Genomic DNA, 16,172 nt, shown 5'->3' with positions numbered 1-16,172 from the left:
CTTGTGTCTGTGTAAAAAAAAAAACAAAAAAGCAAACAAACACACACAAAACTCCCAAATTTCCATCTTTTGCAGGTTTCCTTACCTATATTCTATTGCTTACTTCCCAACACTTTTTATCCATTTTCTGGCTGGAGTTTTGCTTCATATAAAATGTAAAATGTCTTTCTGGTTACATAATTGCTATAACGATTAAATTTTTATTTGGGTTTTTAGAAATTGTAACTGCAAATACTTAAAAATGTATTTTTACCAACTTTAAAAAAACATTATATTACCTTATGAAAGTAACCATACATAGCCTTACAGTTTGGGGAAAAATTAATAGAAACTAACCATTATTCTCACTCTAGCACTATTGGTATGTTCTGTTTGACTTTCTTTCCATAATTTGACCTTTTTTCTTTTTTTTAAGTTATGATTGTGAATTGAGTGATAGTTTACATGGGAGAACATCAGTTTTACATTCATCGTTTCATTTCAATGATTACAATCCCCTCTGTGCATCATCATTCAACAGTATTTGCTTCTGTTTCCTCTTTTTTTTTCAGGGGGGTTGTGTCCACAATAATACTCAGGAAAATAACAATCATTTAAACAATCAAAGGGCACATTCTGCAAGCCTGCCTCCTGGCCGCCAGCACTCTGTCCCTCTCTTTCCATGAGTGTAGAGTCCTCAGCTACTCTCTGTCTCCATGTCCTCATCTTTGCCTCCATCTCTGGTGTCCCTGCTTCTCTGGATAGGGTCCTGCATTCTGCTCGTGCTCTTCTCCCTTCTTGATCCTAGGGTCCTCTGTTTCTGGACTACCCCGTTTTTGTTACAAAACTTCTACCTGTACAGTTGTGACAGTTGCATATAGTCATGATAACAGTTACTCACTACTGGATTAAAATGTTATCCCCATCTCTTTTCAACAGACCTGTCTAGACAAGATGAAAACTATTCTGTGGGGACTCTTATCTTCCCCTGCACACTCTTAAACTGAACTCCCTCTTGAAACCTTGTAAGCCAGTCACTTTGTGCCTTTATCGCCCCCTCATTTTAGGTAGACTCCTTCCCTCTCATTTGATACTTTGAGCTACTACATCCATAAGTATAGGTCAAGTTCATCAAATTGTAGCAATTTACACTTGTTTCCTTTATAAAAAATTAAAAAAAATTTTTTTTCCTGTAGTCGAGTTCTGATTATCAAGCCATTGAGGTTCGGGCAAATGGGTATTATCTGCAAGTTTGGATGTTCTTCTGCGTCTCCCCTTACTTCACTGTCAGCTCTAGCCCTCCGTGACTATGTCCGTGTCCATGGGCTTATATAAACTGTTTTTTTTTAATATGGGCTTTGAACTTCAGTCCTTAAAAAAATCATTTTCCCATAATGCCTGTGGTTCATGACTGTGTATAAAGCACCTGGATGGGCACTGTGCAGTGCCAGTGGTACCTTTGCATGGTAGGTAATAAAATCCCCATTTGACAGATGAGGAAACTGAAGTTTACAGGAATTAAAGTAAATTGCCAGAAGTCACACAGCTGGTAAATTATGGGATTACATTGAAGCCACCTCTGTCTTTCCAGCCTGGGCTGTAGAAGGTACTAGTGATATTCTTTAATACTTGGGAAGTATTGTAGAGTTGGTTCCAACTCATGACCCTGTAAGCACATTCCTAATAGTTGGTAGCCCTCTGGGCTGTTAGTCCTTAAATCCGGAGACACTGTTCTGAATAGAATTGTTATCTTGGCTACCAGATAGGGGACTTTTCTGGGCCATGGTAACTGGACACCAGAGAGGCCTCAGCACTTTAACGTTCATATGTTTTAAAATACTTTTCTCAGCACAATCACTGCTCACTAGTTGAGTGACTCTGGGTTACTTTACCTCTTTAAGCTTCATTGTCCTCATCTGTAAAATAGGATCAATAATAATATTTACCTCAGTTGGTTTTTCTAGGGATTAAATGATCATTTTACGTTTGTTTGCCTATGTGATTTCTACAAACTGATATTAAAAGTGCAAATGCTATAATGAAAATCCTTTTCCATTGTAGGTCTTCTTGAATTTTCTTTGGGGAAATTTAGATACTTCAAGCTCAGCAGGCCCTTTCCAGTGGAGGCTGTTTTGTATCATATTTCCAGCAATGCAACTTTCCTTATTTTCCAAATACATTCACAGTATCAGAACACAACAGTGTCTCTTTCTGAGGTAAATACAAAGAATTGTAATTGTCTAAAACATTCAAATATATTGCATATATTTGGGTCTTGTATTTGGTGTAAGCATTAGAATTTGTCTATGTTTAAGACTTTGGTCTTTTTTTTTTTTTTTTTTAATCAAGATTGGGTCTTATCAAGTTAGAGATTGAGATTGGCCAAGGGTATCTTGGGCCTTCCTTGAATATAGTAGCCCTTGACTTAAAGTGGGATGGCAGTGCTGAGTTTGAGGGAGGTTGCCCTGTGCCAAATATGTCCTATCTGAAATTAAGCTTTCCTTATTATTTCCTATTATTTTTTCTTACTCTAGAGGGTCTTTGATGATTTTTGCCTGAGGATACATTTAATGGTGGGTGTCCATTGTTGTCCAACTATTTAGTGTTGAATTTTACTTTCTTATTGGGGGGAGTTTTTCATGAAAATAATGGTAACATTTTTATACATTCTAACACTGTGCTGTACTTCTGGTAGTGTTAAGGGCTTCATAAGGAGGTCATGACAAAACCCTTTAACTTCAATCTAAGCTTTGGGAAAAAATTTAAATGCTCTGGATTAGCTAAGGCTATTTATGTTAGCCTTTTACAGATCTTTACATTTAGCCCACATGACCCTTTTAATAATTAATAAATAAATTTCACTCTGTGAAGCTGGACTTCTTTTTATTTGTCTAAGCCCACCATGTAATATTCTGGAATTCAGTAAACAAGACTGTCTTGACCAGTTAATGTATAGTTGTATAGTGTTTGGTCATACTAACTTTAAAAGTAAATATGTTGTATTTAAAACATTTTTGCCTTTCCATTCTACCTCAGAGGCTTTCGACTTTTGTGTAGATGTATGTGTCTTGTGGGTATGTGTGGTCTCAATACTTGTGCCATGGTGGGTTCATATTGTTGACCTTTCTGTTAGTAGCCCAACACTTTAACCACTGTGCCACCTGGGTCCCTAATATTTGACATAAAAGAACACACCAAATTCACTGCCGTTGAGTGGGTTCTAACTTTGTAGCGACCCTTTATAGGGTTTCCAAGGCATCAAGTCTTTATGGGAGCAGAAAGTCTTAACTTTTTCCTATGAGTAATGTGTCAAGTGTTTTGTTCTGTTGTACATGGGGTCGGTGTGAGTCGAAACTCACTCAGTGGCGCTGAACACACACACTTGACATGTTGTTGTTGTTAAGTGCCATCGAGTCAGTTCTGACCCATAGAAACCCTGTATAGGGTTTCCAACGAGCAACTGGTGAGCTTAAACTGACACATTAACTCACAGTGCCATGTTGTTGTTTGTTGTTATGTGCCGTGGAGTTGGTTCCAACTCATAGCAACCCTGTACAGGGTTTCCGAGGCTGTAAATCTTTACGGGAGCAGAAAGCCTCATCTTTCTCCCGTGGAACAGCTGGTAGTTTCGAACTGCTGACCTTGTCAGTCTTAATTCTGCTAATAGGGAAGCTTGGGAATTTCACTGTGCATCTAATATTCCTGACCACAGATTGTGTTCATTCTTCTAGGTGTTATGCCTAGTTGCACACATATAGACTAAGTGAAAGGAATTATTTCATTATCTGAGGAAGGTCTTTTTTTTTTTTTTTTTCCTCCCCTTTTAAATTTGAGAAGGCATGCATATTCGATCCACTCTGAAATTAAAACACTTGCTAAACTCTCTATTCATGGCGACTTTTTCTTTTGGTCCTAATTGCAGACTTTCCTTCCTAATACCATGGGAACTGGCACTGACAAAGGACTGGTTTTCATTCTGAGACCAGAGCAAAGCATGTGCATTTGGCACTTGGCTGCTGCTGATTCTGAGCCTGTCCAAAGTATGGCTATTCCGCTCTCCTACTCAGAAAGAGGTAACCTTCTTTATTTGACTCTATTACTCTTCAGAAGAATGAATGATAAGGGAGCTTGTTGATGAAATCTCAGAACTGTAACAAAAATTGCTTGTTATAAGTACAATGTGAACCAAATTTTAATAGCAAGGGGCTCAGAGAATTAACATGATGTTTGAAAGACTAGGTAGTGTCTGAGAGAATACATTTATTCCTTCTCAAAACATTTAAGGAACCCTTGGAAAAGCAGTAATAGACAAGGCATAGTCCTTAACCCTTTAGTTGGCTGTTCTAGACAGAGGGAAGAGTAAGCTTAATGTCTTGAAGGTATGGAAGAAGAATGGTAAATTGGGAGAAAGATGAGTAGTAGATGTGGTTGGAACCAGAGTGTGATGAGCTTTATGTACTATTTGATGTTTGTACTCTGTTCTGTGGAGTCCAGGTGTGGCGCTGTGGGCTAATGCATCAGATTGCAAAGTCATTTGACTGCAAGGTTGGGAGTTCAAGCTCACCAGCTGCTCCTCTGAACCCTATACAGGGTCTCTGTGGGTCGGAATCGACTCGACAGCACTTAACAACAACAACAACTCTGTTCTGTAAGCTCCAGAAATATTGTTAAGTGTTGTCAAGTAGGTTCCAGCTCATAGTGACTCTGTAAAGGGGTTTTGAAGCTGTAAATCTCTGTGGGAGTAGAAAGCATCTTCTGTTTCCCATAGAGCAGCTGGTGGGCTTGAACCTCTGACCATTAGTAGTTCAGTGTGATCCTACAGAGCCACAGCGCTCCCCAGAGGAAGCATTGAGAATTTTTAAGCAGAAGAGTGATGTAGTCTGTTTTATGTATTAGAAAGCAAACTCGTGGAGACAGTCTAGCTGAATCAGACATATTAGCACACCTTTCAGAGGTGTAAGTGAGAAATGAGGATCCTGAACCACAAGAGGGGAGATAGAAAAAAAGTTAGAATTGCTGAGAAACAGTGGCCAGTTATGGATTATAAGAGGGTGAGACTTGGGTTTCCTATTTGGGCAGCTGGGAGATAGTGAAGCAAAACAGATGTAGGAAGTGGGATATTGTGGGTGGTGGTAAATGCTTTGGAAAGTGGGATGGAAGATAGCAATTTCATCTTAGGACACAATGAATCTGAGATTCATGTTGGACATCCAAATGGAAATGTTAAGGAAAGAATATTCCGTCTCTAGGAAAATGGTACTTACTTGGTGAAAAACTATAGTATCTTCAAGCTTCTATCAAAACACAATGTACAAAGCACAATGATGAGCACTGGAGGAGCTTCAGTTAGAATGCATGTAATTTTCTAGGGTTCAGTAAATACTTGGGAATGCAGGAAAAGGGAAGTCTGAAGGAAGAGCACAAAATTTTGAAGACAGTTCCACATGACATTGAATGCAATGCCTGCATTGCATACCTCCATTCCACATCTGGTCGGGGAAGGTCAACCATGAGAAATTCAACAGATTGTGAAGACTAAGACCCAGCTGTGGGCATGATTGTATGAAGTTGTGATCTCAAAAAGTTTTATATTGATTTACCCTGTTCTGTCTTAATCTCAACTTCTCCATCTGAGTGCATCGTACAGTACATATACAGTTCATGGGGAAGTGAGCTAATATCAATGGTTCCATTAAATTTGACCATGCATAAAAAGGTCATGAATGGGATTTCTAATGAGAAAAGGAGAGTGGCATTAGCCACATTGTAAATGTAATTGAAGTATCCAAATTTTATTTTGTTTTAATTAAACACCCAAGTGCAATTCCCATAAAATCTTGGGTGTCTTGCAGTCTTTTGTTTTTGCTTTTTAGTGTATTCATAGAGACTATTCTAGCTGTGAATGTAGCACCATATCTTCCTCTAGAAGTAGTAAGTAGAAAGTGGACAACCCTTCCTCCATTACTCATGGAGTTTCTTTTTGCTTTGGCAATCCTCCCCCGCCCCCCCCCCCCCCACTCCCTGTATCCCTATGTTCTTAAGATTTTTGAAGTCACAGACAATAAAAATCTAATAAATGTCTTTGCCTACAAATGCACAAACTCAGTATTTGACATATAATTGTAGGGTGTTTGTAGAATCCTTAAAGCTCATTCTTGGACTCTAGCTTAAGAATTAGTCTCTTCTGACATTTTTATGTTAAAGAAGTGGTTGACCAGTTATGGATCACAAACCAAATCCAGCTTGATATAAAGCTTTTTTTTTTGAATACATGTATACCCACCTATTTGCATAGTGTCTATGGATACCCACAAGGTAATTAAGATGGAACTGCCAGGCTCACAACACAAAGCTTAAAATATTTACTGTCTGACCCTTTACAGTAACAGGTTTTCTGACCCTGGCTGTAGAGCTTCTGACTTCCATTATCCTTGCCCTCTTTAACCTCAGCTCACGAGATAGTATAAAACTAGAGGCTCTGAAGAATATTGAAGTTTTACCTGGGAAGTTCTTACAAGATTAAAGTTTTGTTTTTCTGAGTATGCTGTGGGTATACAGGAATTCTGTTTATTAACTTGTTATGTATTTTTCACCTAGATCCTGTCCCTGGAGGCTGTAATTTAGAGTTTGACTTAGATATTGATCCTAACATTTACTTAGAGTATAATTTCTTTGAAACAATCATCAAATTTGCCCCAGCAAACCTAGGCTATGCAAGGTATGTCTGTCTCCCACATCCTGAACTGCTTTTAGATCATGTGTGAATAACTGTTATGTAGGTTCAGGGAACTCTCAAAATCTATAGGTTTCTCTAATAAGCTTAAATTGGTTTAATTTTTGGTGGTTGTTTTGAATTGTATAATCTAAACATTGTTATTAATATTTGTGTTCTCTGAATTACTATTTTGCATCCCCATTCTCACAAACTCCTTTTTTGAATAGCCAGATGCCAACTCTCTTTTTGAGCTTGGAAGTATAGCTTAATATTTGTAAATAATTTTATGTATACAAAGCATTCTGCAGCCCAGAAGCACTTTCATATTTTTATACGAGTTTTAGTCTTTTAATGAAACTCTGCCTCAGTGTTTAATATTAATGACAGTTAACATCTGCTAACCAAAAGGTTGAAGGTTCAAGCCTACTCATAGACACACGAGAAGAGTGATTTTGAGATCTACTTCTGAAAAACCAGTCATTGAAATCCTATGGGACATAGTTCCACTCTGATCTAAATGGCATCACCAGGAGTCAGAGTTGATTTGACACCATTCATGGTGCTGAATGCTATCGATTCCTTTCCATTTAAGCCTAATAATTTTATGAAGAAAGCCAATTGTTCTTGTTTTCCAGAAAAGTTTCCTGATGTTTATTATGGTTAAGTGACTTGTTCATGTGCATATTGTTGTTGTTGTATGCCGCTGAGTGGGTTCTGACTCATAGTGACCCTATATAGAGTTTCTGAGAGTGGCTGTTGGATTTCAGCTGCCAGCCTTGTGGTTACCAGTACAGTGCTTGTCCTATTGTACTACACCAGGGCTTGTCACATGCATATCTCTAACATGGCAAGGCTGGCCTTCGTCTCTAGGCCCGACTGAATCTAGAATCTGAACATTTAACCACACTGCCCATCAGTGTGTTACTATTCTTCAAAATACCAGTGATTGCCCCTGCAAAAGGAGATCTGTTAAATTGAGATTGTTGTAAGAGTTTGGTTTTAAAGCTTTGGTTCCTTTTTATGCAGCATAGAGATTGATGTTTAGGTTTTGTTGTTTGACTTTAGAGACACAGACCCTCCACCCTGTGATGTTGGCACTGGCCAGGACTCTAGGTGGAGGTTGCAGTATGATGTCTATCAGTATTTTCTGCCCGAGAATGACCTCACTGAGCAGGTATTGCTGAAGCATCTGCAGAGGATGGTCAAAGTACCTCAGGTGCAGGCCAATGCTATCAAGGTAAATCTATTTCTCATGATTTGAGCGGCTGTATTCTGGCATCTTTGTAAGATGGGAAGGGGAAAACCTAACCAGAAGGTTATTTGGTTGTTTGAGGGTTTTTTAGGATTCTTGCTGGCTTTATTATTTTATTCTCTATTATTTCTTTGTCATCTTGGGAGTCTGTGCTAGTGATATCCTAAAACGGTATTGGCTGTTGAGGAGATGCATTTAAATTAAGATCTAGTTATAGAAACATGTATGCGTTAGTATTCTTGAGATTTAGCAGGAAATGGGTGCACTCATGCTGTCTTGCATTGCATACTCCATCAATGTCAGAGAAAATTTTTGGCAGGTCTAAGAAATATAGCATTTTGAGAAAAAGTTAATGAGAAACAGTTTAAGACTATGCACATTAGCTTTGCATTTGAACCCAAATTCAAAGACTCTAACTTGGAGCAAAAACATTCTCTGAGCTTTTAAGCCTTTCAACTGTTGCTACTCTGAAATGTGACCACAACCAACAGTATTGGCATCACCTGGTGGGTTGTTAGACCTGCAGACTCTTAGGCTCTTCCCTAGACCTACGTAATCAGAATGTGTTTTCTTAAAAGACTCTCAGATGATTTATGTTTACATTAAAATTTGAGACTCACTGCTATAGATCTCTTTTGTGGAGGTCAGGATTTTTATCTTTACACCTTGGAAGTCTCTGGTAACTGTATAATATGCGAGGCTCTGCATCACTTTAATAGTTGATGGGTGGAATTCTTCTAGTCTGCTCTGAGTCTTCTTGAAAGGTTAATAGACAATGTGATTATGTAGAAAGTGACAGAGACAGGGACACTGTCTATTGGAGACCAAGATCTCATTCTGTTGTGGGATCTCCAGGAATGGTAGTACTCCGTTGTAATGCAGACATGTTTTTTGCTGACAATTCTTGCTGGTTCTCATTAGTTTCTAGATGAGAGTTGAGTTTAATTTCTTTCTGAAAAACTCAGCATAAAAAAGAACTTATTTACTTATAAATTGAGATGTTCTGTTGGTAGTTTATCACTTGCCCTTGTTTTGTTTTTTTTTTTAATGTTTTATTGTGTTTGGGGTCAGTGTTTGCTCAGTGAATTAGTTTCCCATTCAGCAGTTTTTACAGTTTTTTCTGCGTCATTGGTTGCCATTCCTGCCATGAGTCAGCACGCTCCTTATTTCTACCCTGCCTTCTCCATTTCCATCCCTTCGGTTTTCCTGCCCCTCCTTCCTTACCTTCTCAACTTTGCTTCTGGGCAGATGTTGCCTCTGTGGTCTCATACAGTTAATTGTTGTAAGAAGCACATTCCTCATGAGTATCATGATTTTATAGGCCAATCTGTAATTTTGCTGACAGGTGATTTCTGGGAGTGGCATCAGTCATAGGATAAAAGAGTATCTTAGGGGGTTCCTCCAGGCTCTCTCAGTCTAGTAAGCCTGATCTTTTTTATGAATTTGAGTCCTGTTCTACATTTTTCTCTCATTCTAACTGGGGCTTTTATTATGTCCCTAGTCAGAGCAGTCAGGAGTGGCAGCTGGGTGCCATCTAGTTCTCTTGGTGTCAAGCTAGATGAGTTTGTAGTTCCTGTGGCCAATTAGCCCTGTGGAGTAATTGCTTCCTTGAGTCTTTGGTTTGCTCCAGGCAGGAAGAGACCAATAGTTGTATCTTACATGGCTATTTGTCAGCTTTTAAGACCCCCGATGCTACTTACCAAACTAGGATGTAGAACATTCTCTTTATGAACTATGCTGTGCCCATTGGCCTAAATGCTCCTCCCTCCACACCACCCCCCATAAACCATGGTCCTTAGCCTTCAAGCCCAGTAACTCAGTTCAGTGAGGTGGTTGAATATGCTTAATAAGTTTCCATAACTGCAACTTCTATGTGCTCTTTTATATATATGAATAGATATTGAGCACATACAAATATGTATATACAAATACCCACAACTATACCTATATATAAGGAGCTCTGGTAGTGTAGTGGTTTCGTGTCGGGTTGCTAACCTCAACATCAGCAGTTTGGAATTACCTTGGGAGTTCCTTGGGAGAAAGATGAGGCTTTCTGCTCCTGTAAAGATTTACAGCCTCAGAAAGCCTATGCAGGGTCGCTATGAGTCAGAACCGACCCCAGGGTACGTCATCAACATATCCATGTATGCACATGTATATACTCCCATGAAAGATGAGGCTTTCTGCTCCTGTAAAGATTTACAGCCTTGGAAACCCTGTACAGGGTCGCTATGAGTCAGAACCGACTCCACGGCACATAACCACTACCACCACCATATACTCCCATACCTATATAGCAAAAATATATATCTGTGTAAGCACTCACAGATTCTGGGTTGTTATTGTTGTTGCAGAATGGTGTGTATGTTGTAGCATTTACTGTTGTTGTAGTTAAGTGCCATTGAGTTAGTTCCGACTCATAGCGATCATGTATAGGGTTTCCACTGACCTTATTCTTGGGTATTTCTCAGTGTCTTCCTTTACCTTGGTCATGTTATGCTAACTTCCCCCATATACTGTATTTCTTTTCCCTGCATTAGAACTAACACATGTCTGCTATCTAGTACCCCGTATGTCTGACAGTTTGTTGTACTGTGGTGGCTTACGTGTTGCATTGATGTTGAAAGCTACGCCAACTGTTCAAACCTCAAGATGAGGCTGTCTGCTCCGTAAGATGTACAGTCTCAGAAACCTTAATACAGGGTTGAGTCAAAATCTGCTATAAGTTACAGTCAACATGATGGCAGTGAGTTTTAGTAGTAGCTAATAACCATGGAAAACTACCTTTAGAATCAAGTGATCTGACAGTATTCATCTTAACTGAGTCATCCAAGTTCACTTAACTGATACAATGGATCAGTATGTATTACCTGCTTATTGTGTAATGCAATATGAATAATAACCACTGTCACCTATGGAGTTTTTTTACAAAAAATGTTTGACCTGAATTCAGTCCGTTGGAGTTCCTTTATATAAATACAGGTGATAAAGGAACAGGTTAGACACTTTGAATACAATTTAAAAACACTTTTCAATCATGGAATATTCTGTAAGACATCTGACTTACTCTTTTAAAAGTCATTGTGTTGCTTGTGGGTAGGTAGAAGAGGGTGATGGGAAATTCTGTTTCAGATTAACAGAGACTGAAGATAAACAGCAAGCATGAAACTCGGTTAGCTCTTGGTTAAGAACATGCTTAAAAACTTATAACAAGACACTCGGGAAAATTTGAATATGAACTGCAAAGTAAATAGATAATAAGAAATCACTGTTAACTTTCTTACATAAGCCAAGGCATTGTGTTATATATATTGTTGTTGTTGTTAAGTGCCGTCGAGTCGGTTCTGACCCATAGCGACCCTGTACAGGGTTTCCGAGGGTGTAAATTCTTTACAGGAGTAGAAAGCCTGATCTTTCTCTCGCGGAGCAGCGGTAGTTTCGAACCGCTGACCTTAAGGTTCGCAGCCCGATTCGTAACCACTATGCTACCAGAGTTCCTTGTGTTATATATTAGAATATCATTATATTAGAATATCATTATATTTAGTATGGAGCCCTGGTGTGGCACTGTGAGTTAATGCATTAGACTGCAAAGTCGGTTTGAACTACAAGGTCAGCAGCAGTTCAAGTTCACCAGCCACTCCTCGGGTTGCTGTAGGTTGGAACTGATGTGATGGCACACAACAACAAATATTTAGTATGTGCTACTCAAAGTGTGGGGAATCGTGGTGTGGTGCTATAGGATAAGCAATGGACTGCTCACTGCAAGGTAGATCATTCAAGCCCACCTGCTGCTCCTTGGAAATCCTATGTTGTTGTTAAGTGCTGTCAAGTTGTTTCCAACTCATAGCAACCCTTTATAAGGTTTCCGAGGAGCAGCTGGTGAGTTCGAATTGCCAACCTTGCAGTTGAAACAGACCTTGAGGTCTAGTGCTTATCCTACAGCGCCGCACCAAGACTCCACTTGGAAACCTTATACAGGGTCGCTGTGAGTTGGAACTGACTTGACAGCACATAACACCACCACCCAAAGTGTGGTAGTGGGTGAATAGCATTGGCATTATCTGGGAATTTGTTATAAAAGCAGAATTTCAGGTATTATATCTAACCTACAAAATCAAAGTCTGCGTTTTAACAAGATCTCCCAGTAACTCACAGGCACATTAAATTTGACCAACACTGTTTTAGGACGTGCTCACTGAAGTATTTAAAAGTGAAATGCTATGATATTAATAACTTCAAAATGGTTCTGATGATTATTTTGGAACTGTGGCAGTCTCCTAGAAATTCTTGAATTTCTGATGGTTTATTTTCTCACTTAATATTAGTGGTGGTGGTGGTAGTAGTGTGCTGTGGAGTCAGTTCCAACTCAAAGCGACCCTGTACAGGGTTCCCGAGGCTCTAAATCTTTATGGGAGTAGATAACCTCATCTTTCCCTTGCAGAACAGCTGGTAGTTTTGAACTGCTGAGGTTTGCAGACCTATTCATAACCACTACACTACCAGAGCTCCTTACTTAATATTAGTACGAACTATGTATTATGGTTATATAAGCCATCTGTTTCCTTCTGTATATGTATTACCTATCTGAATAAAACCTTTAAATGGGAAGTTAAGGACTGCTATATAACACAAGCATATGTAATATTTTCTTATTTCAGAGACCATTAGAAAAAAATAGTGTATACTCTATTATAAAAAAAATAGGTTATACTCTGTTGGAGACGCTAGCAAACTGTCTGTATCAGTTCCATAGACAGTAAAAATGGCTAGCATTTATTGAATACTTCCTCTGTGCCAGGCATTGTGCTGTGCTGGGCAAAGAATAACGAACAAGATAAGCCTGGTTCTTGTCTTTATTCTGCTTCAAGGTAGCAGATGAGAAAACACATTTCTTTTCCTAACTAGCATTTCACCTTATATCCATCACATTGACTTACTAACATTTGACACTGTCCAAAAACTTTAGAAGCACTTGGTGTAAAAACGTGTTCGTATCAGAGCACACAAACTGTGTGGGATGGGTCTTTGAAAAAGCTCAATGTGTCAGTACATATTTTAAACAAGAAGTGTAATTAAACTACATGAAATTAAAACAGAATAGCTTTTTTGTTTTTAATCACTCATCTTGCATTATTTTTGGCTTTAGGTGGTTACCTTAACAGCTAATGATAAGACAAGTGTTTACTTCTCCTCTCTCCCGGTACAAGGTGTAATCTATAATGTCATTGTTTGGGACCCGCTTCTAAATACATCTGCTGCTTATGTTCCTGCTCACACATATGCTTGCAACTTCAATGCAATTGAGGGGAATTGTTCTTCTCTTGGTAAGTATACATATTTGAACTTGGATAAAAAATTTCTTGGCTTTCTAGATCTATAGCAACTAATAAAGAACTTAAAATATTTTAAAATGCTTTGATCTATTTTTCATTTATTCATTCAACAAATATCTTTCAGGCCTCAACATTATTTCATTCTCTTTTATATTTGCTGGTGATATAGCAGTGAACAAACCAGATAGCATATCTTCCCTCATAACAATTTTTATTGGGTTGGAAGACCTTGCCATTTTGGTGATTATACTCGTACTTGCTAGAAACTTCCACCAGATTTTCATTTGAAAAGAATTATTACAGTGAACTCCATATTTAGGATGTAAAGATTGAATCATTGAATGAACCCACCACAGGTCTGAAATAAGTAGAATAAGGAATTTTAATCTTGTGCCTAATCTTTCTTTTGGTCTCTTCATTGTCACAAGAGTCATGTATAGGTGTATGTGTATTATGGCTTACAAATGCTTGTCTTCTGAGTGTCTTATTTAAATGTATGCAGGAAATTTTAAAAAATTTGTGGAAAAATTCCATATCTTCTCATTGAATTTTTCAACAAATTTTTTGAAGCCCCCTCATGTGCCTTCATGGTATCTCCTTCTAAACTCTTTTAAGCCTTTTGACTTACTTTGATTTTTAGCAGGTTTCTTAACACTTTTCATGTGAGATTATACAGGTGCTTTTCCCTAAGGAGTTATAAAGGTGACAAATTAATGAGCAGGTTCTGCTCTTAGTATTTTTGAATAGTAATGCTACTTATTAGAAGCCCTGGTTCCGCAATAGGTAAGCAGTCCACTGCTAGCTGAATGTTTGGTGGTTTGACTGCTAGCTGCTCTGTGGTAGAAAGATGGGCAGTCTGCTTCTGTAAAGATTTACAGTATTAGAAACCCTAGGGGCAGTTGCTACCAGATTGCTGTGAGCTGGAATTGACGGGGCAGCAATGGGTTGATTTCCATGTTGGTTAATGTTATTATATTTAAGTTTGTGCCTATTGAAAGTCATGGAATTAGGAATTCTTTGGTAATATGAAGCATATAATTGTTGTGCTTTATTATTAGTTACAATGCAACTTTTCCCCTCAAGACAATACATATAATTGCTAAGATTGTAACATATTAAGTAATTTGTACCTGTGTGGTTTTATTACTGCATTATTTTAAAGCAAACCCCTAACATCATTTTACTCACATCAGTTTATTAGTTGTGTATCTTAAAGATAAGCTCTGTTTTTCCTCCTAGTGTAACCATAGTGATATTAACATACTTAACATATTGTGAAAATAACTCCTTAGCAGCTTCACATTTCCAGGCAGTAGGACTCTTCAGTGGTCTCAATAGTTTTTGACAGCTTACTTGTTTGAATCAGATTTCAGATCAGTTCACACACTGCATTTAGTTGGTATGTCTCATAAATCTTTTTGATTTTCTATCCACCTCTCACCCCCTCTTTATTTTCCTGGTAGTTTATTTATTGAAGAAACAGAATTATTTGACTTAGGTAGGTTGTCTTTCTCCCTGCCTCCTTCCTTCCTCTTTCCCCCTTTCTTCCCTACCCTCTCTCTGTGAGAATATATCTTAAGTCGTTTATTATACCTCTGTCAAAACCAAAACCAAATCCACTGCTGTGGAGACAGTTCCACAGCTTACCCTGAAGGATAAGCACTGGACTGCTAACCACAAGGCCAGTGGTTCAAACCAATCAGCTGCTCCTCGGAAACCCTTTATAGGGTCGAAATGACTTCACAGCACTTAACAAAAACAACATTAAGACAGAGTAGAACAGCTCCATAGGGTTTCTGAGGTTATAAATCTTTATAGAAGCAGATTGCCTCATCTTTCTCTCTAGGAGCAGCTGGTGCATTTGAACCAGTGACCTTTCATTAACAACTCAGCACTTAATCCACTGTGCCACAAGGGCTCCTTATATCTCTGTGAGAAAGCATTGCATTGTTTGGTTTCTCTTTTTTTTATAGTAGCAGTCATTGACATTCATTATGTAGATTCAGTTAATATTCATTAGTGGTGGCAAAGATATTTAAAAATACTTGTAACATATATGTGTGTGTGTGTCTGCATGTATGGAGTAAATCATTGTCAGTTTGCTTTTTCCCCCATGGAGCTATTATCAATTAATTAAATACAAAGCATCAAATTGTATGTTACCCACTAAATTTTAACTGTTTTTTTAGGAACAGTGTCTACCAAAGTGTTCTTCACTCTTTCTGCCTTGCTTGGTTTCTTCATTTGCTTCTTTGGACACAGATTCTGGAAAACAGGTATTATATCAAATGCAGTTACTGTGGTCTTTTTCTTTAACTCTGCTGGGGAATTTATGACCTGTAAGGAAAGTAAGCAGTTACTTATCTTCATTATCTTCATGGGTTTGTGGCTGGGGTTTTTTTTGTAAACATTTTGCTGAGTTCTACATTTAAATTTTTTATCTCATCTCTTGATGTAGTGCAGCTTCCTTTTATTAAAAGGGGAATAAAATTCCATAGGTACAGGAGACCTCTTCAATTGCTAGATCTGCTTGTGGACAAAAAATAGCTTAGATGAAACTTCAGAGTGGCACAGTAGAGATATGGGTTGATTTTGGTGATGGTGATTGATTTGGGTTCATAGACAGCAGACCATAGGACTGCGCTACACGAGTACAGTGAGACTGAAATGTCTTACTCGGTCCTGGCAGATTCACACACCAGGCTGGAACCCCAGAGTCCGTGTCAGTGAGCACAGTGCAGTATGAAAATCATGATCCTTGAGTTGATTCAAATGTTTTGGGTTGCCTTTTATGTAACTGATGTTTCAAGTTACTTAAACAGACTTTCATTTAATTAATCAATAGACTATAGGCTGTGTAACAGAGCATCAAGGGGAAAGTGAACAAAAT

At 38.3% G+C, this 16,172-nt stretch overlaps 1 protein-coding gene across 1 annotated transcript in view; it reads left to right on the top strand.

Moving 5' to 3' along the window:
• Positions 1–2,046: 2,046 nt before the first annotated feature.
• Positions 2,047–16,172, top strand: part of TM7SF3 (transmembrane 7 superfamily member 3) — a 31,022-nt gene continuing 16,896 nt past the window's right edge. The window contains exons 1-6 of the mRNA XM_006866961.1: positions 2,047–2,195; positions 3,902–4,052; positions 6,577–6,697; positions 7,760–7,931; positions 13,096–13,273; positions 15,472–15,558. Coding sequence (XP_006867023.1) covers positions 3,920–4,052; positions 6,577–6,697; positions 7,760–7,931; positions 13,096–13,273; positions 15,472–15,558 — 691 coding nt within the window. The 5' untranslated portion in view covers positions 2,047–2,195; positions 3,902–3,919. The remainder of the gene's footprint in view (positions 2,196–3,901; positions 4,053–6,576; positions 6,698–7,759; positions 7,932–13,095; positions 13,274–15,471; positions 15,559–16,172) is intronic.

This window comes from Chrysochloris asiatica, unplaced genomic scaffold (assembly GCF_000296735.1).
Source record: "Chrysochloris asiatica unplaced genomic scaffold, ChrAsi1.0 scaffold00098, whole genome shotgun sequence".
NCBI lineage: Eukaryota > Metazoa > Chordata > Mammalia > Afrosoricida > Chrysochloridae > Chrysochloris > Chrysochloris asiatica.
Note: the sequence above shows the minus strand (reverse complement) of the source record. Positions and strands in the feature narration are given on the sequence as shown.